We start from the raw sequence: 27476 nt of genomic DNA, 5'->3' as shown, positions 1-27476 counted from the left end.
GGAGGGTTACAGGAGCTGGACAGAAGCCAGGAATCCTTAGTCCCGGAGGCTGCGGAACGTGCCTTTGCCGGCTTCTAGGCTTCTGCCTTTGGGGTCCAGAGGGCACCCCATTTCCGGCCGAGAGGTGAGTACGTGGGAATGCGGTGGGGAGTCTGGTGGGTTGGGCCCTGACGCGACTTCCTCCGCCCCCTTCCCTCCCTTCTGCCACCCGGACCTCTGCAGTCTCAACTTACAAGTCAAGCCGCTTGGTCCCTGACGGATCCCGCCAGGCACCGCCCACCCACCTTAGGCCCGCCTCCCACTCGTTAAGTCAGCCCCCCTCGCTCCGATTGGCTGCTGGAGCCCGGCCCCCGGCCACGTGACCAGGCTGCGTCCGCGATGCGCACGGCTCCCAGGCAGGCAGGGACGCTCGGGCGAGGTAGGAGCGATGTGGGCTGGGAACGCGTGGCGCGCCGCGCTCTTCGGAGTGCCCCGCAGCTGCCGCGCACAGTCAGCGTTGGCCCAGCTGCGCGGCATTCTGGAGGGGGAGCTGGAAGGGATCCGTGGAGCTGGCACTTGGAAGAGTGAGCGGGTCATCACGTCCCGTCAGGGGCCGCACATCCACGTGGACGGCGTCTCCGGAGGTAACTCTCCCTCCCGGAGTCGTTCCAAGACCTTTCCCGAGCTTGCGCTGGAATGGAGTGCTTGGAGGCGGGGGTGGGCGGCTCCTACACTCTTAGCTACTGGTCCCCTTCGCATCTCTCAGGGCGACTTTACGGCTTCCTAATACTGACTCTAGCCTGGTTAAACCCGTTTTGCCGGAGGGAGGTGATTTGCCCTTGAGCACCTTTTTGGCTCAGAAGGCAGGGCTGGGACCAGCCCTGTGTGAGCATGAGAAAAGGAGAGAGACACCCAGCTGGCTCCCACCGTGACACTGCAAGGAAGGGTGGTGGGAAGGCCGGAGCGAGAAAACCCGCATTTCTTGAGCGGCTGTTTTGTGAAGGCCTCTACCAGTTGTTGCTGCACGTGAACTCCTGCTAACTTCTAAACGCAGGAATGACTAATTCCATTTTACAAACGAAGAGGCTGAAATCCACAGATGTGAAATGGCTTGCCCAAAAGCCCCCAGCTAGCTGCAGGCAGCGCTGGAATATTGGAGCTGGAACATTGCCTAACTGGCCAGAGAGGACAGCTTCCTGGCCAAACTCATAGCAAGCAATCTGGTCTTGCTCTGTCGCTCAGGCTGGAGGGCAGTGGTGAGATCTCGGTTCACTGCAACCTCTGCCTCCTGGGTTCGGGCGATTTTCATGCCTCAGCCTCCCAAGTAGCTGGGACTACAGGCAAGTGCCAGCACACCCGGCTGATTTTTGTATTTTTAGTAGAGACTGGGTTTCACCATGTTGGCCAGGCTGATCCCGAACTCTTGACCTCAAGTGATCCGCCCGCCTCGTCCTCCCAAAGTGTTGGGATTACAGACGTGAGCCACCACTCCCAGCCCTCCCTCATTTCATTCTAACCAGTGGTTACTGCCTGACTGATTCGTGTCAGGCCTCACGTGAGTGGTGATCATCAACAGAATCCCAAAGCTGCCTTCTGCCAGGAAATAGGCATAGAACCCTTGGTGCTGTTGTACTCATTTGTAACATAGAGGTCCCAGGTAATCCCTTCTCTCCCTCAGGGGAAGCTTAGAGCCAGTCAAAAGATGGGAAATTAGGAGACCCAAGTTCTCATCCTGTTTTTGCCTTTCCCAGGCTGTGTGAACTTTCCCCTCTGGCGTGTTTGCTCCTAAGGTCAGCTGTGTTCACTCTGGGCTTTAGAATTCAGGGACTGGTATCTCAGGCACCCTACCTTTGGGGAAGTGGTTCTATACCAGGCAGCAAAGTAAACTGTGGAGTTCCAGGACTGCAGCAGGCATCTGACCCAGCCCTCTTCTTTAACCCACCAGGAAACCAAGGGGTCAGATAAGGAGTTAGTGGTGGTCTTCAGGCACAGGAGAAGCCTGTGAGGAAGGGTTGAGTTCCTCCTTGGGTAGAATGTGATTCAAAGCCAGAGTTTAGGCTGGGCACAGTGGCTTGTGCCTGAAATCTCAGCACTTTGGGAGGCCAAGGCAGGAGGATTGCTTGAGGCTAGAAGTTCAAGACCAGCATGGGCAACATAATGAGGCCCCATCTCTACAAAAAATAAAAATATGGCCGGGCGCGGTGGCTCAAGCCTGTAATCCCAGCACTTTGGGAGGCCGAGACGGGCGGATCACGAGGTCAGGAGATCGAGACCATCCTGGCTAACACGGTGAAACCCTGTCTCTACTAAAAATACAAGAAAATTAGCCGGGCGAGGTGGCGGGCGCCTGTAGTCCCAGCTACTCAGGAGGCTGAGGCAGGAGAATGGCGTGAACCCGGGGGGGCGGAGCTTGCAGTGAGCCGAGATCGCGCCACTGCACTCCAGCCTGGGGCACAGAGCAAGACTCCGTCTCAAAAAAAAAAAATAAAATAAAAATAAAAATAAAAATAAAAATAAAAATAAAAATATTTAGTTGGGCATGGTGGCACGCACCTGCAGTCCCAGCTACTCAGGCGGTTGGGTGGGAGGACTGCTTGAGCCTGGGGGGTTGGGGCTGCAGTAAGCCATGATTGCACCACTGTACTCTAACCTGGGCGACAGAACTAGACCCTGCCTCAAAAAAAAAAAAAAAAAAAGAGTTTAAACTTCTCACTCTTCAAGATGTGTAGCACTGACCCTCCCTCTGTAGCTGTTGAATTTGGTGCCTCTTCAACGGTGAATCCAGGTATGTTTCCTTTCTGGACCATTTCCCCAGGGCCTGGCACTGTCATCTTTCCAGGCCCTTCCTTGCCCCACCTGAGCTGCTGTATCCATCTCCTCTCCTTTACCTCAGGAATCCTTAACTTCTGTGCCAACAACTACCTGGGCCTGAGCAGCCACCCCAAGGTGATCCAGGCAGGTCTGCAGGCTCTGGAGGAGTTTGGAGCTGGCCTCAGCTCTGTCCGCTTCATCTGCGGAACCCAGGTACACAGTGAGTGATGGGGGGTTGTGGGGACTGATCCCAGCTGCCTGCTTCCCACAGTCAGCAGGGCTGGTTTAGCCAGCTCAGCTCATCCACGGCCCTGGGCCCACTGTTGGCCCCAGAGCTGTGCAGCAGAAAGGCTGAGTGCAGGCCTCTGTTTTGCTGAAAAGCTTTGGCCAAGAAACTTTATATATATATATATATTTTTTTTTCTTTTTGAGACAGAGTCTTGCTCTGTCACCCAGGCTGGAGTGCAGTGGCACAACCTTGGCTTGCCGTAACCTTCGCCTCCCAGACTCAAGTGATTCTCATGCCTCCGCCTCCGGAGCAGCAGCAATTACAGGTGTGCTGCCACACCCAGCTAATTTTTTTTTTTTTTTTTTTTGAGACGGAGTCTCACTCTGTTGCCGAGGCTGGAGTGCAGTGGCGCGATCTTGGCTCACTGCAAGCTCCGCCTCCTGGGTTTACGCCATTCTTCTGCCTCAGCCTCCCGAGTAGCTGGGACTACAGGCACCCGCCACCGTGCCCGGCTAATTTTTTGTATTTTTAGTAGAGACGGGGTTTCACCGTGGTCTCGATCTCCTGAACTCGTGATCCGCCCGCCTCCACCTCCCAAAGTGCTGGGATTACAGGCGTGAGCCACCGCGCCTGATCACACCTGACTTTCTATAGGAAAAGAGGAGTAGGTGGCAGGAACTGAGACTGAGGGCTCTGGGTCTCTTGTGATGGAGCACGGTTGCCAGTGCTGCCCTTTAGTGGCCCTGTTCCTGTGGGCAAGTATCTTAACCTCTCTCTGTCTTAATTCCTTCATAAGAAAACTGAAGATAATAACACTTAATAAGATCCTTACAAATTAAAGACTTAATACATGTAATGCTTAGAATAGGCCAAGCGCAGTGGCTCATACCTGTAATCCCAGCACTTTGGGAGGCTGATGCAGGCAGATCACCTGAGATCAGGAGTTCGAGACCAGCCTGGCCAACATGGCGAAACCCTTTCTCTACAAAAATACAAAAATTAACTGGCATGATGGTGGGTGCCTGTAATCCCAGCCACTTGTGAGGCTGAGGCGGGAGAATCACTTGAACCTAGGAGGTGGAGGTTGCAGGTGAGCTGAGATCACGCCACTGCAGTCCAGTCTGAGCAACAGAGCGAGACTCTGTCTTAAAAAAAAAAAAAAAACAAGAAAAAAGCATGGAACAGCCTGGCACGTAGTAGTGCTCAATGAATGTTGGCTATTATTTATTTTCCAAATGTTACAAAATAAATTTATATAAGTATGAAACTTAAATAGTACTTATTATGTGCCAAGAATTCTTTTAAGAAAATTACAACTATTGGCCAGGTGTGATGGCTCATGCCTGTAATCCAGGCACTTTGGGAGGCTGAGGTGGGTGGATTACTTTAGGTCAGGAGTTCAAGACCAGCCTGGCCAACATGGTGAAACCTGTCTCTGCTAAAAATACAAAAATTAGCTGGACTTGCTCACTTGAACCCAGTAGGCAGGGGTTGCAGTGAGCCATGATGGTGCCACTGCACTCCAGCCTGGGTGAAACTCTGTCTCAAAAAAAATAAAGGAAGAACATTACAAGTATTAAGTCATTAATCTTCAGTGACAGGTGCTATTCTTATTCTTCCTATTGAGATGAGGACACTGAGGTCCAGAGAAGTTAAGTGACTTGCCCAGAGGCACAGAGCCTATTGTGGTGGGATTTGAACCCTTGCTCAAGAGTCCATGCTGGCTGGGCATGGTGGCTTATACCTGTAATCTCAATACTTTTGAAGCCCAAAGCAGAAGGATCACTTGATGCCTGGAGTTTGAGACCAGCCTGGGCAACATAGCAAGACCCTCTCTCTAAAAAAAAAAAAAAAAAAAAAAAGTTTTTAATTAGCTGGGTGTGGTGGTGCGCACCTGTAGTCTCAGCTACTAGGGAGGGGAGGCTGAGATGGGAGGCTCACTTGAGCCCAGGAGTTCAAGGCTACAGTAAGCTATGATCTCACTACTGCACTCCAGCCTGAGTGACAGAGAATCCCTGTCTCATTTGCCAAAAAAAGAGAGAGTGAGTCTGTGGTCCTACTTGTGATTATCATTAACTGCCCTCTCAGAAAGGTGAGAGAGAAATGAATGTCAGTGGCAGAACTCCTGACTCACATCCGGTCACTTCCCAGCAAAGCCCTCACCCACACCCAACAGCTTTCAAATCTACAAATTAGAGGCCCAGATGAATCCAGAATTACCTCTGTGATCTTTTTCTTTGCCATTAGGCAACCAAAAAAGACACTCAGTGTGGTGTTAGGAAGACACGCTTCCTTCTCCACGAGTTCCCGTAATTCCACCCTTAGACCGCTATGGTAAAACCAAAGTCTGCCCAGGAAGGGAACCTAACAGGTCCCCAGTTCCTCAATGGGAACTGTCTGCCAGATTCCTGGCAGCTCTGGGATCACCCATGTGTGGCAGAAAGTAAGGAGGCTGAGGCTGCAGGCTTTCTGGGTTGGGTCTCTGTGGTCCTCCAAGCCTCTGTCCCCTCGGACTTGTCCCACATGACCCCACAGGCATCAACACGCGTCTCACTCATTTTCTTTAGAGCATCCACAAGAATCTAGAAGCAAAAATAGCCTGCTTCCACCAGCGGGAGGATGCCATCCTCTATCCCAGCTGTTTTGACGCCAACGCCGGTCTCTTTGAGGTGTGTGGAAGCTGTCCTGAGGGTCGATGGGGCCTGTTAGGCTGGGGAAGGCTTGGGGGTGGGCAGTCGGGAGAACCTAGCAGGATTCAGTGCCATGCCTAGAGGCTCCAGAGCCCACTTCTTCTGGAGGCCAAGGTTGGGCCAGGTAGGTGCTCCAGGAGGAATCCTGGGGCTTGCAAGGAGCCTGAGAGACTGTGGGGGATAAGCTACATCATCTGGAAGGCTGGGGGAGGTGGGGGCCTGGTACTCACCAAATATATTCTCGCCTCCTCTTACTAGAGCAGGGAGCTGGTCCAGCCCGGCACTGGGGCACGGGGGCCCAGATGGAAGTACAGGACGCCTTGCCTCTCTACCCAGAGGAACGGCCTGGCTGGCAGTACAGTTTTTTGATTTGCAGGACTCCTGGTCGAGGGAGAAGCCTAGGGTGGTTGAGTGATGGCTCTACGCTCACTGCCTCCCTCCAGGCCCTGCTGACCCCGGAGGACGCAGTCCTGTCGGACGAGCTGAACCATGCCTCCATCATCGACGGCATCCGCCTGTGCAAGGCCCACAAGTACCGCTATCGCCACCTGGACATGGGTGACCTAGAAGCCAAGCTGCAGGAGGCCCAGGTGGGGCCATACCTGGGCCCCCCCTCAGCCTCCATTTGGGGAAGGAAGTGAGGCTTAGAGAGGCCAACTCTTCACTGACAGACAGATAGCCTGAAAGTTTGAAACAGCAGAGGTTTGTCCAAGATTTGAACCCAAATCTCTCAGACCTAGAGCATTATTCTTTCTTTCTGTCTTTTTTTTTTTTCTTTTGAGACAGAGTTTCACTCTGTCACCAAGGCTGGAGTATAACCTGTCGCCAAGGCTGGAGTATAGTGGTGCAATCTCAGCTCACTGCAACCTCCACCTCCTTGGTTCAAGTGATTCTCCTGCCTCAGCCTCCCAAGTAGCTGGGATTATAGGCACCACCCCGCCTGGCTAATTTTTGTATTCTTAGTGAAGACGGGGTTTCATCATGTTGTCCAGGCTGGTCTTGAACTCCTGACCTCAGTTGATCCACCCTACTTGGCCTCCCAAAATGCTGGGATTATAGGCATGAGCCACTGTGCCTGGCACCAGAGCATTATTCTATTGTACCGTGATGCCTTGAGGTTTTTCCCTTTGTGTGTCTGTGTGTGTGTGTGTGTGTCTGTGTGTGTGTGTCTGTGTGTGTGTGTGTGAGTGACAGAGTCTCACTCTGTTGCCCAGGCTGTATTGCAATGGTGCAATCTCACCGCAGCCTCAACCTTCTGGACTCGAGCGATCGTCCCACCTCAGTTTCCTGAGTAGCTGGGACTACAGGTGCCCACCCACCCAGTTTTTTATTTGTTTGCTTTTTAGATGGAGTTTCACTCTTTTTGCCCAGGCTGGAGTGCAATGGTGCGATCTCAGCTCAGTGCAACCTCTGCCTCCCGGGTTCAATTGATTCTCCTGCCTCAGCCTCTGGAGTAGCTGAGATTACAGGCGCCCACCACCGTGCTCAGCTAATTTTGTATTTTTAGTAGAGATGGGGTTTAACCATGTTGGCCAGGCTGGTTTCGAACTCCTGACCTAAGGTGATCTGCCTGCCTCAGCCTCCCAAAGTGTTGGGATTACAGGCGTTAGCCACCACGCCTGGCCTGTTTGTTTTTGAGACAGGGTTTCACTATAATGCTCAGGCTAGTCTTGAACTCCTGGGCTCCCAAAGTTACAGGCATGAGCCACCATACCCAGCCAGTTTAAAAAATTTTTAGTACAGACACGGTCTCACTATGTTGCCCAGGCTGGTCTCGAACCCCTAAACTCCCAAAGTGCTGGGATTACGGGTGTGAGCCACTGCTCCTGGCCTGCCTTAAGTTTTAGCAAGCACCTTCTGTGTGGCAGGCCCTTGCTAGGCATAAGGATAGAATGGACACGTTGGTAAGACCTGGTCCCAGCCCAGCCTGCCCTTTGGGACCTTACACAGGAGAGTGAGGCCTGAGCCCATTCTCACTGCCCAGGGTTCACAGTGGAGATGGGTGAGGCTGAGAGGCACAGATGAGGGAGAGGATGTTCCAGCCCCCAAGATGGTGGTACCTATGTGCCCACCTCTGTGCTCACCTCTGTGCTGGGCACTGGGCAGGATGAGCTCTCAGAGCTCCAAGCAGCACAAGACATGGGTGGTTTAGCCCAGCTTGATACCACCCACCACCTGTTCATGTCTTTCCCGCAGAAGCATCGGCTGCGCCTGGTGGCCACCGATGGGGCCTTTTCCATGGATGGCGACATCGCACCCCTGCAGGAGATCTGCCGCCTCGCCTCTAGATATGGCGCCCTGGTCTTTGTGGATGAATGCCATGCCACTGGCTTCCTGGGGCCCACAGGACGGTGGGACCATGTGGCACCTGAGGCCTGGGGTGGGGCTTCTGAGGGTGGCTGGGAAATGCGGAGGCCAGTCCCCAGCCTGATCCATGATCCCTGGGCTCTCAGGAGGCAGTGACAGCAGTGGCAGCTTCCCTTGCAGGGGTACGGATGAGTTGCTGGGCGTGATGGATCAGGTCACCATCATCAACTCCACCCTGGGGAAGGCCCTGGGTGGAGCATCAGGTACCTGCAAGGTTGTGTCCCTGGGATCCCCTTGTCCTTTTGGAGGGCCCTGGAGGGGCTCAGGGAAGTGGGGAGGACAGCATGGACTGTACTTTCAGGAGGGGGTTGGGGTAGGCTCTGGCCCCTGACCAACCCCTCCCCCCACCTCTTCCCTTCTTCTCAGGGGGCTACACGACAGGGCCTGGGCCTCTGGTGTCCCTGCTGCGACAGCGCGCCCGGCCCTACCTCTTCTCCAACAGTCTGCCACCTGCTGTTGTTGGCTGCGCCTCCAAGGCCCTAGATCTACTCATGGAGAGTAATACCATTGTCCAGTCTATGGCTGCCAAGACCCAGAGGTGCGGCTCCCAGCAGGGATGGGGCAGGCTCGGGGGCCAGGGGACATGGTGAGAGCCAGCCTCGTGTGTCTGCCCAGGCCCACAGACAGCTCTGTGCCCACCAGGTCTGCTTCTGCCTGTTCCCCTCCCTCCTCTGTCTCTGCCTCTCCCCTCTAGCTTCTGTGTCTCCCTCTTGTCCATCCTGTCTTTCCGTCTCCCTTTTTGTTCTACCTGCCCCCTGCCTGGCTCCCATCTGCCTCTTAGAACTTGTAACTGTCTTTGTTGATCCTTCTTGCACAGACCTCGGGCCTGGTCCCTGGGAGGAGCGGGTGTGAATGCTCCACGGCCCCTTAGCTACCTGTGATACCTTGTACCCACAGGTTCCGTAATAAGATGGAAGCTGCTGGTTTCACTATCTCAGGAGCCAGCCATCCCATCTGCCCTGTGATGCTGGGTGATGCCCGGCTGGCCTCTCGCATGGCGGATGACATGCTGAAGAGAGGTAAGTGTGCTGGGACGAGAGAACTGGTGATGGGTCCTGAGAGAAGAGAAAGGGTAAACCCGTAGACTGTGAACCACCCCTCTCCCTGCCGCCCCTGGCCACACTGCGGCCTCTTAGGCCAGCTGTCTGTCCAAGCTTGAAAACTGCAGGCAGGCCGGGTGTGGTGGCTCACGCCTGTAATCCCAGCGCTTTGGAAGGCTGAGGTGGGCAGATCACGAGGTCAAGAGATCGAGACCATCCTGGCTAACATGGTGAAACCTCGTCTCTACTAAAAATACAAAAAAATTAGCCAGGCGTGGTGGCAGGCGCCTGTAGTCCCAGCTACTCGGGAGGCTGAGGCAGGAGAATGGCGTGAACCTGGGAGGCAGAGCTTGCAGTGAACCGAGATCGCGCCACTGCACTCCAGCCTGGGTGACAGAGCAAGACTCCATCTGAAAAAAAATAACACAAAACAAAAAAAAACCCAGGCCATGAGGCAGTCCCAAATCTGAGACTTGGGACGGTTCCCTTGCCCTCTGTGTTCTGCCCCCAAGCCTGTTGGTTCTGGCACGCCCTTGCTTTCTACCCTCCCAGGCATCTTTGTCATCGGGTTCAGCTACCCTGTGGTCCCCAAGGGCAAGGCCCGGATCCGGGTACAGATCTCAGCAGTGCACAGTGAGGAAGACATTGACCGCTGTGTGGAGGCCTTCGTGGAAGTGGGGCGACTGCATGGGGCACTGCCCTGAGCTCTGGGTAGGGATGAGCAGAGCCAAGGTCCACCTGCTGCTACAGGGTCAAAGGAGGTTTTCGATCGGCCCAGAGCAGAGGCTCTCAGCCCTGAACCAAACTCCCAGAGCTGGGCTGGGACGTGGCCTGCACTGAGGGCTGTGAGAATGTCAAACAACAGTTTGAAAATTGGCTGTGACACTCTGGTCTGCTTTACTGTCTCTGGTCAGGCCCAGTCCTGTGGCTGGTTGAAGAATCCGGCAGGAGCCAGGGCTCTGAGGGGAGGCTCCTGAGGACTGCAGATCTCCAGATCTCCACTGACCTTTTCCCTAGATTAAGATGGGACCCAGTGGCTGGGTGCGGTGGCTCACCCCTGTAATCCCAGCACTTTGGGAGGCCAAGGCAGGCGAATCACCTGAGGTCAGGAGTTCGATACCAGCCTGACCAACATGCAGAAACCCCGTCTCTACTAAAAATACGAAATTAGCCGGGTGTGGCGGCGCATGCCTGTAATCCCAGCTACTCAGGAGGCTGAGGCAGGAGAATCGCTTGAACCTGGGAGGTGGAAGTTGCGGTGAGCCAAGATCACACCATTGTACTCCAGCCTGGGCAACAAGAGCAGAAGTCCATCTCAAAAAAAAAAAAAAAAAAAAAAGAAAAGGATGGGACCCAGGCCTTTGGGAGATAGGCATGGGCCACCGTTTGTCTTGGGTAGCTTTTGTGCTGCTGTGGAGGGCCGCTGAGAACTAACCCCACAGGCCCTTTACCCTACCACCGTGCTACTCTGCGGTCCCGGAGTCTAGAGTCTAGCTGCTTCTTCCTCCCCATTGGAAGATGTCCTGTCGCTGCCCAGATAGGAGGAGGCTGGGTGTCCATGTTTGGAAGGAGAGGCAGAGGATTCAGGCCCCAAAGAAAAGAATGAGGATCACCCCTGGGGAAGCTCCGGACAGTCTGGAACCCTGTGTTCAAGCCCACTCTTTCCCTGCCTTACTCTGGCCTTGGGCAAGCCCCAGTCCCTGTATGTGCCTCAGTCCTCCTGCCACTATGCTTTGAGGTCTGGGGCCCTTCCATCTCGCTCATTCCAAGGCCTATGATGATCAGCCGCCAGGGGGTGCTGCGAGCACGGGCCTCGGCCGCCAGCTCGCCCCGCCCCTCCAGACTGGAGGCCTTGGGCCGCGGCTGTTTGGGCTGCCCAGCAGTCAAGGCCAGGAGGGGTGATTTGCTGCTGCCAAGGCCTCATCCTCCCTTGTCCCCCACAATGGCTCGCCGCTCTCCTGTTAGCGGGGCCTGCGGGAGGAGGGCGATCTCTCCCTGGCAGCCTTGTGGACCCCTTGTGTGGTGGGGAGTGGGGTCTGAGTCACCGCAGCTCCAACCTGAGCGTGATGTGGCCTTGGGAAGCTCTTAGTTTGCTTTGGGCAGAGGATGAAAAGGCCCTTTATCATTAACGACATGAAACTAGCCCTACGTCTCTCTCTGACGTCCGGCACCTCCAGCCTGCCCATTTGCCCGTTATCTTGGGATGAACAATGTGAGTTGGGCTCCAGCCCAACCCTGCAGGATCTGAAAGCTGGGATTCCGGGGATCTGAAAGCCTGTGATCCAGAGAACCTCGTTGCTGGGGTCCAGGAGCTTGGGGGGGGGGCGGGGCGGGGGGTCGGTGTGAGGGTGGAAGGCAGCCTGGCTGGGGTAGCTGTGGCCACATTAGCGGCAGGAATATTTGCAGCCCGCCACCACCGGGTAAGGCACGTAGCACCAGGCGCGCTGCTGCAGGGGATGTGCACAAGGGCTCAACTAGTAGTGCCAAGCCAGCAGCTTGATGAGCGTGGTCTGCGCTAGCCGGCAGGTCATGTTAAGCGCCACGGGCAGCCGCGGGGTGACGTGTGGCAGCTGGTGTGCACCCGGCGGGGCCAGAACAGAGGGCCCAGGTTCATACAGACCGACGTGAGGCGGCACGAAGCGAGGTCCAAATAGCAGAAAGTGTGTCGCCGCCCCTGTGGCTCCCGGGAGCCGCCGCTGGCGTTGCGCTGCCGGGCTGGCAGGGCGGGCATCGTCAGCGTGGCGATCCCCTAGGCCAGCTGGCCGCAGTAGCGCTCTACGCCGTCGGCCAACCCGCAGCTCAGCGTGTTCGGGTGCACCAGCCCGGGTCCTCCGCCGCGCTTCCTCCGCAGTCATCCAGAAGGTGTCCGAAGGAGGCGCAGCAACCCCTCTGGGTGCACGTGTTTCGGCTTGGGCGCCTACGGGTAGTCGCCGGCCGCCCACGACAAGCTGTAGGGCCACGCGGGGCGGGAGGCCTGGCCGTGGATCAGCTGTAAGTCCGCGTTCTGCAGCATCAGAGGCTCTAGGGACCGCTCCAAGGGCGCAATGTCCTTGTTCTCTGCGTCGCGCACGGGGTTCACGGCCGCGGGCTACCAGAAGCGGCAGTAGGAGTGAATGGAGGAGGTGGCACTGGGCGCACCCAAGGTCTAGCCCCACGGTAGCGCTCTTTATGGCTGCCTGTTCCTTCCTCCTTCCCTCCACCTCCGCTCTCATATTAGCATAGCGTTGCCGCTGCTGGGAGCTCTTTGCCTTAGGCCAAGAAGGACCTTGTGGGCAGGGGGCTCCCAAGGGCCAGGAGTGCAAAGTTATGAATCTCAGATGCCTTCCAGCCCGTTCCAGGATTCAGGCATGCACATTTCTCCAGGCTTCTGGGGGTCTAAGAGTGCATTACTTTCACTCAGTGGTTGCAGATCTGTCAAAGGTTCTAAAATCCCATCAAGCTGAGTTTCGCCATTCAGGGATCATAAGAGTCTACAATTCAGTTGTGCAATTCTATTCTGAATTATATTCAGAATTAATTCAATTCTGGCTGGGTGCGGTGGCCCATGCCTGTAATCCCAGCACTTTGGGAGGCCGAGGCAGGCGGATCACGAGGTCAGGAGATCGAGACCATCCTGACTAACACGGTGAAACCCCGTCTCTACTAAAAATACATGAACAAAAAATTAGCCGGGCTGGTGGCGGACGCCTGTAGTCTCAACTACTCAGGAGGCTGAGGTGGAAGAATGGTGTGAACCTGGGAGGCGGAGCTTGCAGTGAGCTGAGACCACGCCACTGTCCAGCCTGGGCGACAGAGCAAGACTCTGTCTCAAAAAAAAAAAAAAAAATTTATTCAATTCTGAAGGTTCTGAATTCAGGTTTGGCAAGTCTAGATCAGATTCCTAACAGTTTCAGTTCCGTGAGACCCTGCTTCCAAAAACTGAGGATTTTCTGCATCTGAAGAAGGTGAAGAAGGCTTTAGAGAGGCACCTCTGAGCCCTGGTGAAAACCCCGGGGCCTTCGAGGAGGTAGTTCTTTTCTTTTTTCTTTTCTTTTCTTTTCTTTTTTCTTTTCTTTTCTTTTCTTTTCTTTTCTTTTCTTTTTTCTTTCTCTCTCTCTCTCTTTCTTTCTTTCCTTTTTTTGTTTGTTTGTTTTTGAGACAGAGTTTTGCTCTGTTGCCCAGGCTGGAATGCAGTGGCACAGTCTCCGCTCAGTGCAACCTCCGCCTCCCGAGTTCAAGCTGTTCTCCTGCCTCAGCCTCCCGAGTAGCTGGGATTACAGGTGTACACCACCATACCTGGCTAATTTTTAGTAGAGACGGGTTTCACCATGTGTTGGCCAGACTGGTCTTGAACTCCTGACCTCAAGTGATCCACCTGCCTTGGCCTCCCAAAGTGCTGGGATTACGGACATGAGCCACCATGCCCAGCCTTAAGGAGCTAGTTCTGAGCATCTACCCCAGCTCCTCTGGCCTGGAATGCAAGTCCTGGCTCCATCAGTGCCCCCACACTGTCTTCTCTCCCCTTATGCACTTCCCCTTGATGCTCCCCAACCCCACCCTCAGCTTCTAAACACACTACACTCAGTCCCTCCACCTCTCCCCTCCCTTCCTTAACTCACTGCAGACTGCCTTTTGCCCTCAATACACCTGTTTACCAGCAGCCTCCTCATTGCTGAATCCAGTGTTTGCTCCCCAGGTGCTAGCCTCCTTAACCTTCTGGAGGCATTTGGTCATGTGGTCCCTCCTTCTCCATGCAGTTCAGGCCAGAACTCCATGACTCAATCACACAGCCATTCACCAAGACCTATTGACCTCTTTGGCTCTTGCCTAGACGAGAGGCTCCTAACAGGTCACTCATCAAATCTCTCCCCTTTTGTCCATCCTTTTCACCCTGGGCCATAATATGTGTGTATATATATATATATATATATATATATTTTTTTTTTTTTTTTTTTTTTTTTTGAGATGGAGTCTCGCCCTGTTGCCCAGTCTGGAGTGTGAGTGATCTCGGCTCACTGCAACCACCGCCTCCTGGGTTCAAGTGATTCTAGTACCTCAGCCTCCTGAGTAGCTGGGATTACAGGTGTGTGCCACCATGCCCAGCTAATTTTTGTATTTTTAGTAGAGGCAGGGTTTTGCCATGTTGGCCAGTCTGATCTTGAACTCTTGACCTCAGATGATCCGCCCACCTCAGCCTCCCAAAGTGCTAGGATTACAGGCGTGAGTCACTGCATGTGGCCCATTAACAAACTTCTTACAAAAGACAATGTGGGGGAAGAAAAAAAGAAAATGTGCAGGTCATGTCTCTGCTCTAGAACCTTAGTAGCTCCCCGTTGCTATCAGGTAAAGCCAGACTTTTTGGACAGGTACCTAAACCATCTGGGCTCCAGCTGGACTAAGGCCCTAGACAGAGCTTCTGGAGAAGGGTCTCAGGATTTGCGGGCCTGAGGGAGGAGTCTCTGTAGTCTGCTGAAAGGAGACTCAAGTCCTGGTTTCCCACTCCAGGAAACCCCAGTCAAGACTAGGAATCTTTTTTTTTTTTTTGTTTTTTAGACAGTGTCTCACTCCATCACCCAGGCTGGAGTGCAGTGGCATCATCTCGGCTCATTGCAACCTCCGCCTCCCAGGCTCAAGCGATTCTCCTGCCTCAGCCTCCAGAGTAGCTAATTTTGTATTTTTAGTAGACACAAGGTTTCGCCACATTGGCCCAGCTGGTCTCGAGTTCCTGGCCTCAAGTGATCTACCTGCCTCGGCCTCCCAAAGTGCTGGGATTACAGACAGGAGCCACCATGCCCGGCCTAGGAACCCTTTCTAAATATGGACTGGAGCAAGAATGTGCAGGGATAGGGGATGGAGTCATCAGGCTGGGCCACGGGAGGTGGGAGTGCCAGGGACTGGCTGGGCCCTGGGCACAGAGGGGTTAACTACAAAGCAAATCACAGAGAGCGAGATCAATGGGTTACTGGCTGCAGAGAGAGGAAAAGGCAGCAGCAACGCAGAGGCAGAGAAGAGCCAGGCAGAAGAGCCTGCCACCTGGGGGAAATCAGGGACTGAGGAGGAAGTGGCCAGTGGCTACTCCAGAGGGAGTGCCCAACTCTAGCTCAGCACCGGGGGGGCAGAGGAGAGGAGGGGCCTTAAAGGCGAAGGGGGAGAAGTAGAAGGCAGACCAGTACCTGCAGGGAGGCACCGAGGGGCAGCTGCTGAACCAGGAGGCCCACCCAGCCCAGCCGTTCCACCCAGGATCAAGCCCACTGCCCAGGGCGAAGGTGGGTGTTGCCCATCCTGGGCTTTGGGGACCTACTGCATGCTGGGTGCTGGGGTGGGGGCAGAAATTGCCTTTCTTCCCTCCTCCCTGCCTGGCCCCCCTTTCCCCTAATTTGTCCCACCACCCCAGTAGTCCGAAGCCTGCAAGGGGATCCACAGGTAGTAGGAGACATGGGCTGCAGAGTGGGATGGGGGCGAGCATCGGCACGGCGTGCACACACACACACAGGCACAGGTTGTCAGAGGCACCACCTGTTACAGGCTCTCAGATGAGCACTCTAGCTAAGAAGGTAGGATATCAGGGTGGTAACAGCCCCAGAGCTGCCATTCTGTGATATTAGCCTCCCATGTCCTCTCTCTGGGCCTTGATTTCCCTATGTGCAGAGAGGGAGCAGTGACCTACACGGTCTTCCCAGTTTTGCCATTGTGGTGATCTCACTATACTGAACTCTCCAATGACTCAGGGATGTTACCTGTGTTTTGCTGAGGTTACAGCTTGTAGTGAGAAAGCCCTGAACCCATGTCCCAGGGTCTCCCCTGAGCTTCAGATCCCCATTGAGAAGGAAAATATACCAGCTTCTGCGCTTGCCCCTCCCCCCATCGCCACATCTTCATCCTACTTCTCTTGTGCCTTCCCCAGCCTGGTGGGTTGGAAGTGTCCCTCAAATACCTAGGTAGCCTTCCAGGCAAGACTCTAGGGGTGTTCCTTAGGAAACTGAGGAACTCTCACCCCTTGAACACCACGAGCTTGCTCACACAGTGGGACTCAGCGATGACTTTGGCTCTGCTCTCCCCTCCTCCATCTCCCACGAGCTTCCTGCCCAGAATACCTGGCCAGACCCAGGCCGGAGGAGCTAGATCCCAGGGTCAAGCAACCAGAACTGGGGGCTCTTGCCTGAGGACTCCAGCTTCTCTTCCCTAGGTGCCCGTCTGATGGGGAGATGGCTGATGCCCAGAACATTTCACTGGACAGTCCAGGGAGTGTGGGGGCCGTGGCAGTGCCTGTGGTCTTTGCCCTAATCTTCCTGCTGGGCACAGTGGGAAACGGACTGGTGCTGGCAGTGCTCCTGCAGCCTGGCCCGAGTGCCTGGCAGGAGCCCGGCAGCACCACGGATCTGTTCATCCTCAACCTGGCGGTGGCGGACCTCTGCTTCATCCTGTGCTGCGTGCCCTTCCAGGCCACCATCTACACGCTGGATGCCTGGCTCTTCGGGGCCCTCGTCTGCAAGGCTGTGCACCTGCTCATCTACCTCACCATGTACGCCAGCAGCTTCACGCTGGCTGCTGTCTCGGTGGACAGGTGCGCTGTGCCTGGGGCCTGGCTGGGCAGGGCTGTGTGGGCGGGAGTGGGGGGAGGAGTCCTGAACAGATCCTCATTGGCCTTAGGAAGGAGAGAGTGGGGGACCAGAAAGGGAGGTGGGGGGCAGGAAACAAAAGCTCCCTGACCCCTCGAAAGCAGCCTCTGGGCACCTGCAGGGCATGCTTGAGGGGACTGTCCTGCCCTTCCCCTCCTCCACCGTGAGCTTCCAGAGGACGCCTCTGAGTCTCAAGTGGCAGCACAGGGTCTGGCATATAGTAAGTGCTCTGGCATATAGTAAGTGCTCTGTAAGCGCGATAGGAATGGCAAAAGAAGCTCACGAATGCGTTCATCAGTTTTTTTGGTTGTTGTTGTTTGTTTTTTTTTTTTTTTTTTTTGGATCTCGGCTCACTGCAACCTCTGCCTTCTGGGTTCCAGCGATTCTCCTGCCACAGCCTCCCGAGTAGCTGGGATTACAGGCGTGCACCACCACACCTGGCTAATTTTTTGTATTTTTAGTAGAGACGGGGTTTTGCTATGTTGGACAGGCTGGTCTCAAACCCCTGACCTCAGGTGATCCGCCCGCCTCGGCCTCCCAACTGTTGGGATTACAGGCGTGAGCCACCGCGCCCAGCCCAGCTATTTTAAAACTGCCCACACCTTGCCCAGCTGTGCACACATCTGCTTCCGCCGCTTGAAACTTGGGGTCAATTCCAGGCTCACTCTAGCTGATGACCCTGGGCAGGTCACTTCTCTGTGGGCTTCATCTGACGCATCCATAAAATAATCCTAGAAATAACAACTCACTGGGATCGGGCCCTTGCTAGGTGCCAGGCACTGCTCTAAGCACCTTGCGCGTTCACACTCTTAATCCCCGCCACGTCCCCCACGGTTCACAGGAGGCGCATCGGGCCATAGGGCCCCGGCGCGGGGCGTGGAGCGGGCCCCTGCGGGAGAGCACCCGTCCACCCCGCTGACCCGGCGCCCTCCGCAGGTACCTGGCCGTGCGGCACCCCCTGCGCTCGCGCGCCCTGCGCACGCCGCGCAACGCCCGCGCCGCTGTGGGGCTGGTGTGGCTGCTGGCGGCGCTCTTCTCGGCGCCCTACCTCAGCTACTACGGCACCGTGCGCTACGGCGCTCTGGAGCTCTGCGTGCCCGCCTGGGAGGACGCACGCCGCCGCGCCCTGGACGTGGCCACCTTCGCCGCCGGCTACCTGCTGCCCGTGGCCGTGGTGAGCCTGGCCTACGGGCGAACGCTGCGCTTCCTGTGGGCCGCCGTAGGCCCCGCGGGCGCCGCAGCGGCCGAGGCGCGGCGGAGGGCGACGGGCCGCGCGGGGCGCGCCATGCTGGCTGTGGCCGCGCTCTACGCGCTCTGCTGGGGCCCGCACCACGCGCTCATCTTGTGCTTCTGGTACGGCCGCTTCGCCTTCAGCCCGGCCACCTACGCCTGCCGTCTGGCCTCGCACTGCCTGGCCTACGCCAACTCCTGCCTCAACCCCCTCGTCTACGCGCTCGCTTCGCGCCACTTTCGCGCGCGCTTTCGCCGCCTGTGGCAGTGCGGCCGCCGACGCCGCCACCGCGCCCGTCGCACCCTCCGTCGCGTCCACCCCGCGTCCTCGGGCCCACCCGGCTGTCCCGGAGACGCCCGGCCTCGCGGGAGGCTGCCGGCCGGCGGTGGCCGGGGCCTGGAGCCCAGGGAGGGACCCGCCCACGGCGGAGAGGCTGCTTGAGGACCGGAATAAACCCTGCCGCCTGTCTCTGCTGTGTCCGTCTGTCTCACTCCCCTTCTCCGAGGGCGGGACGCCACCGGGTCAGGGATGGAGCAACGCCACGAGCTCTCTGAGGAGCATTGAGTGGAGCGGCTTGTCCCCGCTCCACAATGGAGCACCAGCCCAGCGGACACCCCTGAGTGTGACAATGGACAGCACAGCCCGCCCTCAGCAGGTCAGCCCCCAGATCCTGCTCATAGCCAGCCTGGCAGTCCCTCTGCCCATCCTTCCAACTGGGTGACACCTAGGCCCTGCTTCCTCCACCACCCCCTAACCACCCCCTTCTTGGTTCCAAGCGCAGTCCTAGGTAGCTTAACATCAACAGCTAATAAATGGCTAATATTTAAGTGAGACCAGGCTCTTGGCTCATGCCTGTAATCTCAGCGCTTTGGGAGGTCGAGGCGAGAGGATCACTTGAGGCAAGAGTTCAAGGCTGCAGTGAGCTGTGATCAGGCCACTGCATTCCAGCCTAGGCAGCAAAGCAAGACCTTGTCTCTAAAAATAATATTTATTAAGCAGGTACCATATGCCTCATGCTACATTTTTTGTCAAAACAGCTTTGCAAATAGATATGATTAGCACCCCACCCCCGCCCTCGCTTTTTTTTTTTTTTAATCTTTTAGAGAGAGTCTTCTCTGTGGCCAGGTTACACTACAGTGGTGCAATCTCAGCTCACTGCAACCTCCGTTCCCCGGGTTCAAGCAATTCTCCTGCCTCAACCTCCAGAGTACCTGGGATTACAGGTGCCCACCACCACACCCGGCTAAGCTAATTTTTGTATTTTTTGTAGAGACGGGGTTTCGCCATTTTGGACAGGCTGGCCTAGAACTCCTGACCTCAGGTGATCCACTCACCTCGGCCTCCCAAAGTGCTGGGAGAACAGGCGTGAACCACTGTGCCCGGCCGTTTAGCCCCATTTCACAGATGTAGAAATCAAGGATCATAGAGATTTAGTGATTTGCCACACCGCTGGTGTTTGGCAGAGGTTGGATGTAAATCCATGGCTGTCTAACTTTGTTTTTCTGTTTATTATTTTATTTATTTATTTATTTATTTATTTATTTATTTATTTTTGAGAGAGAGTGTTGTCCAGGCTGCAGTGCAGTGGCGCAATCTTGGCTCAATACAACCTCTGCCTCCCAGGTTCAAGCGACTCTCCTGCCTCAGCTGCCTGAGTAGCTGGGACTACAGGCGTGTGCCACCATGCCCAGCTAATTTTTGTATTTTTTTTTAAAGTGGAGATGGGGTTTCACCCTGTTGGCTAGGCTGGTCTTGAACTCCTGACCTCAAGTGATCCGCCCGCCTTGGCCTCCCAAAGTGCTGGGATTACAGGCATGAGTCACCACACCTGGTCTAACTTTTTCTACTCAAGTTTCTTCCTTCTCCACCTCTGGGGCATCTCCTCAGTTTCCACGGTTTCTCTTGGTTCTTCCTGATCCTCTTCCAAAACCGTAGCTCCCCACACCTGACTGGGTGCCCTGGAAACCCCAGACCTCTTCCTTAGCAGACTTCTGTTCCAGAGCTCAGGCCAGCCGGTCCAGACGGGCTTTACCTGGGCATAAAGTCGTGGGTGCGTTCCCTGGTCCAAACGCCTTGTGTTATTCCATTTGGTGCCCCTGGCTCAGGAGAACTGGGCCATGCCTGGCCTCCAGCTAGCCTCCCAGGGGCTCCTTCCCTCCCTATCCCTACACACAGCTGGGGAAGTCTGGGGTGGTAAAAACCCAATAATTAACCAATAAATCAGTCTCAATGATTTCAGATCCACCCACCTCCCTCCCACATGCCCCTAATGTTATTAGTTTCTGGTCTGAGGCCTGAGACCCTGCAGCTTCCGTGTCTCCCCAGCACACCTCTGGCTGCTGAGGCACCCTGGAAAGACCCCTCCCTGACAGCAGGCAACTGCTATGTCCCCATCACTGTTTGTCACCTGTCACCGACCCAGCAGAGTGGCAGCAGGAGGCTGAGACCCCCTCAAGAAGCAGCTGCCTCAACGGCACAGCACAGGCTGGGGCCAGGGCCTTCGTCTTCCCACATGCCCAGTGCTCTTTCTCCCATGCCTCGGTGGAGGGTCTCACCGTGACTCAGGCTGCAGCAGTGAGGGTGTTTCCTGGAGGGCAGGGAGTGTGATGTACCCATTCCACAGCACGCAGTATGACCATCACTGTTGCTCACACCTCCTCTGTGCCTCACACCAACCCTGGCAAGCAAGGAATAGTAACTCCATGTTCAGAAGAGAGAGCTGGGGTCCTGCACATGAATTAACTTGGCCAGAGTCAAGTAGCAAGCGAGTGGTAGGGCTGGGATTCCGGAGTGGGCCTGACAGGTGATTCCCAAGGCAGCCAGCCCTGACAGCATCAGGAAAACACCCTCAAGTGTCTGACAAAGTTCACTGCACCACTAACGGAGAGTGCCTGCAAAGTAGAACCCCAGGCCAGGTGTGGCGGCTCATGCCTATAATCCCAGCACTTTGGGAGGCCGAGGCAGGCAGATCACTTGAGCCCAGGAGTTTGAGACCAGCCTGGGCAACATGCAAAACCCCATCTATACAAAAAATACAAAAAAAAAAAAAAAATAGCCAGGTGTTGTGTGGTGGCGTGCATCTGTAGTCCCAGCTGCTTGGGGTTCTGAGGCAGGAGGATTGCTTGAACCTGGAGGTCAAGTCTGCAGTGAGCCGAGATTGCAGTAGCCTGAGTGACAAAGTGAGACCCTGTCTCAAAAAAAAAAAAAAAAAAAAGGAGAACCCCAACCAATGGGGACAGCCCAGCCCCGCACATAGTAGGCATGTAACTGACATTTGATACATGAGGACGCACGGGCCAGAGGGGAAAGACATGACCCTCCCCTTCTGTCTTCCCTGAGCACCTGTCCTAAGTGAGGCTTCGCGATCAAACAGAGACGGCGTGAGTCCAACATGGTCACTGCCTTCCAGGAGCTCTCAGTCTCGATGGAGAGCCAAACGCAAAAGAAAAAAGGACAGTGCTGAGACAGAAAACATGCCATTCTGAAAGGGCACAGAGGAAGCAGCCCCTGCCCTCCTGGGCAATCCCAGCAGGACCTCCAGAGGTGACTTTTTAATTTTTATTTATATATTTATTTATTTATTTACTTTTTGAGATGGAGTCTTGCTCTGTCACCCAGGCTGGAGTGCAGTGGTGCAATCTCGGCTCACTGCAACTTCCGCCTCCCAGGTTCAAGCAATTCTCCTGCCTCAGCCTCCTGAGTAGCTGGGATTATAGGCGCATGCCGCCATGCCCAGCTAATTTTTTTGTATTTTTTTAGTAGAGATGTGGGTTTCACCATGTTCGCTAGACTGATCTCGAACTCCTGACTTCAGGCAATCCATCCGCCTTGGCCTCCCAAAGTGCTGGGATTACAGGCGTAAGCCACCGCGCCCAGCCCAGAGGTGACATTTGACATGTATTTTCTTGGAGAAAGGTGGGGGAGGGGCATGCCAGGTGGAGCAACAGCCTGTGCAAGGCAGGGGACATGCAGGGCAGTAACTGGCTCCTGAAGCTGAAGCAGGGGGAGGTTGGGGCAGGGGAGGCCTGGAGGGCAGGAGCTTCATCCTACAGGCAGACGGTGAAGCCACTGAAGGTTTTCAGGAGAGGAGGGGCCCTATCAGATGTGCAGTTCAGAAAGCCCCCAGGGCTGCTGTGTACAAGCTGAGAAGGAGGCTTAGACTTGGCAGAGGACTCAGATCAGGTGGGTTCCCCTGGGTCCTTCTTGGAAGTGAGGAGACCGGTAAAGAGGCTGCTCTGTGAGCTCTGTTGAGGAAAGCCAACGAGGCCTGGCCTAGGACTGGGAAGATATTTTTGCCGTGGACTTGGCAGGAAGAGGGATAGCCTGCTGCTGGGCTTGGGCTTGGTTCCCGAGGCTCCGAGGTTTGCTTCAGAGGGCTAATGAAACACTTGGAAGAGCAGATGGTCGTAATAATAATAATTCGGGAGAGAACTGTGTGTCCAGTAGAGCCCAAGGCAGGCAAGGGGGTTGGAGTGGAGACTGAGTGACTCCTGGCCACTGCTCCCCAGGGCCTGAGAGAACCCTCCTGATCTGAGCCCTCTGCCAAGTGTAGGGCTGAGCCTGGGGCAGCCCTGGGGACCTGGAAAGCCACTTTTCTTAGTTGGAAGGAAGTTTGGATTCTATAACCTTCTTACCTTCCTGTTTGTGCAAACCTCTTAAGAAGAAGCCTGGCTGGATCACGAGGTCACGAGATCGAGACCATCCTGGCTAACACAGTGAAACGCCATCTCTACTAAAAATACAAAAAGTTAGCCAGGTGTGGTGGCGGGCACCTGTAGTCCCAGCTACTCAGGAGGCTGAGACAGGAGAATGGCATGAACGTGGGAGACAGAGCTTCCAGTGAACCGAGATCGCGCCACTGCACTCCAGCCTGGGGGGTAGAGCGAGACTCCGTCTCAAAAAAAAAAAAAAAAAAAATTTAGTCTTTAGGGGGTCTGGCGCAGTGGCTCACTCCTATAATCCCAGCACATTGGGAGGCCAAGACAGGTGGATCACGAGGTCAGGAGTTCAGGACCAGCCTGGCCAAGATGCTGAATCCCTGTCTCTACTAAAAATACAAAAATAAATTAGCCAGGCGTGGTGGCACACACATGTAATCCCAGCTACTCGGGAGGCTGAGGCAGGAGAATCGCTTGAACCCAGAGGTTGCAGTGAGCCAAGACTGTGCTACTGCACTCCAGCCTGGGTGACAGAGCAAGACTCTGTCTCAAAAAAAAAAAAAAAAAAAAAAAGATTTACTCTTTAGGGAGCTCTTTCTGGCTGCCCAGGCAAGCTTTCATGGGGAGGAAGTACAGAGTGTGCAGACTGGAGCAGAGAGACCAGTCAGGAGGCTGGTGCGAGAATCCAGAGAAAGACATAGAGGCACTGGAAGTGGTGGGGAGACATGGACAGACGGGTCAGCCACTTAGGAGGTACAATTGCTAGGACTTGGTGACTGTTGGAGGGTAAGGAGGAGAGAGGTGTCCCAGATGACACCCCGGATTTCTGGCTTGGGCTATTTGGGGGTGGCAGCGGGGACAACTTGGGGGGGCAGTTTTGGGGGTCATGGTGGGGGTGCCCACAGAGTAGTGGTGTACTCTGAGTATGTGCCACCTTTCAGGCCTGTGTCTGGAACTTATGCCTCATCAGCTTTAGAGATTGAAGATGGAGAAACTGAGGCTCGAAGATTAAGTAGCTTGTCCAAGATCACAGAGCTAGCCAGAAACAGAACTGGGATTTAACTCAGGTTTGTCTAATTTTGGTTCCATGATGTTTTTTTTTTTTTGAGACGGAGTCTCGCTCTGTCACCCAGGCTGGAGTGCAGTGGCGCGATCTCGGCTCACTGCAAGCTCCGCCTCCTGGGTTTATGCCATTCTCCTGCCTCTGCCTCCCAAGTAGCTGGGACCACAGGTGCCCGCCAACACGCCCGGCTAATTTTTTGTATTTTTAGTAGAGACAGGGTTTCACCGTGTTAACCAGGATGGTCTCGATCTCCTGACCTTGTGATCCGCCCGCCTCAGCCTCCCAAAGTGCTGGGATTACAGGCGTGAGCCACCGCGCCCGGCCAGTTCCATGATGTTTAATGGAAGCCATGGGAGACGAGGCAGGAAGGAATTGGTTAAGAGGGAGGGAGGAATTTGAAACGTGCAAAGAAGGTGACCTCCTCATCCCCCTCACCCCAACCTAGCAGCCACAGTGGCAAGGCTGCAACTCAGTCCTGCAGAGAGCAGGCAAGTTAACCAATCTCCTCTGCCTGGGGCTGGCAGGAACAGCGTCATCTGTCAACTTCGAGGTGTGCATCTAGGGAAATAAACACCAATTAATGGCCCTGAGGTTTCCTATTCATGAACACCAGTTCTTCAGCCCTGACGTAGGCTCATTTGTGAGCCACTGGCTGAATACAAGATGGCATGAGGCCAGAGGGAGAGGCTGAGCAGGGGGTAAAATTGCTTCCAGCTCAAGAATATCAGACTCTGATTTATTGAGGCATCTGTTTGGTGCCAAGTTAAGTGGCCCAGGCTCTGTGTAGGGGGTGAGGTTGAAGCAGAAAGGGTGGTGAGGGGCAGGGTGCCAGGATTAGGCTGGAATATCCGGGGGTGCTCTGAGGCTCCCCAAATTTCCCTGGCCCTGGTTGGCTGTGGTGCAGGGGAGAGCACTGGCCTGGGCATCTGATGAGCCTCAAGAGCAACTCTGAGAGGCGGCTGATGCAGGGGCTAAGGCAGAGACTCTGGAGCCACGCTATTGGCTTTGAATTCAGACTGCTGCGCTTGGCAGCCCTGACCTCTCCATGCCTCAGTGATTTGCTCAGCTGAGCTCTGTCTGAGCCAGGTGTCATTCCAGGCACTGCGGATCCTCCCAGAGGGAAACTTCCCCAGTTGCTCACTGTCTGCCACCAGCTTCATGAAATGTCTCACTGGTTTTCGCAGGCAGATCCTTGTCTCTTTTGACGCCCTCACAACCCAGTGGAGGAGGCGTGACTCAACTGCCTCTGTCCCTCAGGGTGCGCTTCGCTGCCAAGTGCATCTGTGGATACGGGCCATCCTCCTGGGCTTCCAAAGCCAGCTGCTGCCCTCTGGGCACAGGGACAAGGAAACACTGTGGGCCTGGAGCCCTGGTCTGGGGCATCGGGCAGGGCTCTTGCACTTCTCTGAGCCTGTTTCCCCATGTGGAAAGTATGCTGATCGAATCTTCCTGTGGGCACTGAGGGCTCAGTGTTCACTTGAGAGCCAGCATGGGGGTTCGGCTGTCATTTCCCTTCGGCCCCACAGTTGGAGGGAAGCAGGGACTTTGTCGTGATTACCCTAGGTTTCATTCTAGCTTCCTGCCTCAACGTGGGCTCAGCATCTGAAGTAGTCTGGGGAGCAGGTGGCCCTGGTGGGGGTAGGAGCTTTTTCCCAGACTGAAGGCACACCCAGAGCCAGAAACCTTGGTGCCTGCTCTGGGCTAAGGATGCATCTGGCCCCAGGGTGCAGGTAACTGCCCACTTTACCTGGTTTCTGCATGCCACGGCCAATCTTCAGACCTCGAGACTTCCCAGCCTGTCCCACCTCCCTCTCTGGCCAGGTTCGAACCCTCCCGGATCCAGTACTTTTTCCAGGCCATCTCCTGGTTATCCTCCTTTCCTGAGGCCTGGCTCATACTGCTCCCCCTACCCACTCACCAAGACCTCAAGGACCACTCCACACCCAGCTCAACCCCATCCCCCTTTATAGTCCCTTCTCTTTCCTCAGGTGACCAGGTGCATATCTTGGTGCTCAAGACGTTCCCTGTCCCTGGGAATGCCCTGCTTGTCAGAGACCAAGGCATTCACTCGGTAAGGCCCATCGGTTTCTACCAACTGTGTCCCAGGAGCAGTGGGGACATTGGACTTTGGAAACCTGGCAAAGAGGATGCTAGACCTGGGCTGGGCCCCACTTACCAGCTGCGTGGCCTCAAGCAAGTTACTTTCTTTTTCTCAACCTCAATTTCCTGCATCTCTAAGATAGGAAAGGAGAGCAATAAATAACACGGGCTACCTAACACTCTTCCAAACACTAAATCAAAGGGCTTGAATAAAGTCCCTGCTAGCACATAGTAGGGGCTCAAGAGATGTTGTCCTCTGTTTTAGGAAACTAGTTGGGAGAAGGTTCTAAATTTCGGGAATGGTAGAAACAGCATGAACTTTGGGGGTAGATCCAGGTTCCAGCTCCAGCCGCTTGGCTGGGTGACCCTGTTTCCTCACCTACAAAAGGCAGCAACAAAGTCACTTTTTTTTTTTTTTTTTGAGATAGAGTCTGGCTCTGTCACCCAGGCTGGAGTACAGTGGCCTGGTCTCAGTTCACTGCAACCTCCGCCTCCCAGGTTTAAGCGATTTTCCTGTCTCAGCTTCCCAAGTAGCTGGGATTACATGCACCTGCCATCATAGCCAGCTAATTTTTGTATTTTTAGTAGAGACAGGGTTTCACCATATTGGCCAGGCTGGTCTCAAACTCCTGGACTCAAGTGATCCACCTGCCTCGGCCTCCCAAAGTGCTGGGATTACAGGTGTGAGCTACTGCGCCTGGCTGAGGCCACATATCTTACAGGATGGTTGTGACGATCTGTATTTCTCTCCAAGCGCTTCCCACTGTTTGCCAAGTGGGCAAGGGCAGGGAGTTTGTCCTTTCGTTCCCTGCTGTCCTCCCACCTAGAACACTGCTTAGCACATAGCAAGCACTATGTCAATAAGTCAATACTTCTTTCTTTACTTGTATTTATTTATTTATTTTGAGATGGAGTCTCACTCTTTTGCCCAGGCTGGAGTGAAGTGGCTCTATCTCGGCTCACTGCAACCTCCGCCTCCTGGATTCAAGCAATTCTCCGGCCTCAGCCTCCCGAGTAGCTGGGATTACAGGCACACACCACCACGTCTGGCTAATTTTTGTATTTTTGGTAGAGATGGGGTTTCGCCATGTTGGCCAGGCTGGTCTCGAACTCCTGACCTCAGGTGATTCACCCACATTGGCCGCCCAAAGTGTTAGGATTACAGGCATGAGCCACCACGCCCAGCCCAATATTTCTAACCTGCGGCTCAATATTTCTAACGTGAAAAAAACGCGAAGTATAAGGCAAAGGATCTTAACCCACAAGGTGAAATAAACAAATGTGAGTTTCTTCTTCCTGCCATTTCCTAAGCCTTCCTCCCCACCTCCCTGACTCTTCAGTAATTCCCAGAGCAGCCAGCAACCAGCAGAACTCATCCCTGCAAGGACAACCTCAGCTGAGCTCTCTATCCTGCCCTGGCCCATGGCCAGCTCAGGGACCACTGAGCTCTCTATCCTGCCCAGTCCAGCCAGCTCAGGGACCACTTGGGTGTTTTCTGACTCACTCCAGTGTCTGGGGCCGACTTTATCTGGCTGGCTCTTCAGACACAATTGGGGTTACAGGAAATATCCTGGCTGGAAATGGGGTGAGGCAGATTAGATTGGCTGTCTACATGGCTGTCTGGCAAGTGTTTGATGACTGACCTATAAGCCACCTCAGTCAAGCCTTTGGTTCACTGTCTACGTGGCCAGGAAGGGAGTCAACAATATA

The 27476-nt window shown here is 54.9% G+C and overlaps 2 protein-coding genes across 2 annotated transcripts; both read left to right on the top strand.

The window, feature by feature from the left end:
- The first annotated feature begins 23 nt into the window (after positions 1-23).
- Positions 24-9999, top strand: GCAT (glycine C-acetyltransferase). Its single transcript, XM_003919495.5, has 9 exons — positions 24-623; positions 2873-3003; positions 5587-5688; positions 6153-6299; positions 7906-8060; positions 8197-8279; positions 8443-8614; positions 8974-9095; positions 9669-9999. The coding sequence occupies exons 1-9, from the start codon at positions 428-430 to the stop codon at positions 9818-9820; spliced, it is 1260 nt and encodes a 419-aa protein (XP_003919544.4). The 5' UTR covers positions 24-427; the 3' UTR covers positions 9821-9999.
- Positions 10000-14811: 4812 nt separating this feature from the next.
- Positions 14812-18398, top strand: GALR3 (galanin receptor 3). Its single transcript, XM_003905517.5, is given in 3 exon segments — positions 14812-15361; positions 16282-16659; positions 17651-18398. Coding segments are annotated over 2 exon segments (1107 nt in total). The 5' UTR covers positions 14812-15361; positions 16282-16300.
- The last annotated feature ends 9078 nt before the right edge of the window (positions 18399-27476 follow it).

Source organism: Papio anubis, chromosome 16, assembly GCF_008728515.1.
Source record: "Papio anubis isolate 15944 chromosome 16, Panubis1.0, whole genome shotgun sequence".
In the NCBI taxonomy this organism is placed as follows: Eukaryota; Metazoa; Chordata; class Mammalia; order Primates; family Cercopithecidae; genus Papio; species Papio anubis.
This window is presented reverse-complemented; position numbering and strand designations above follow the sequence as displayed.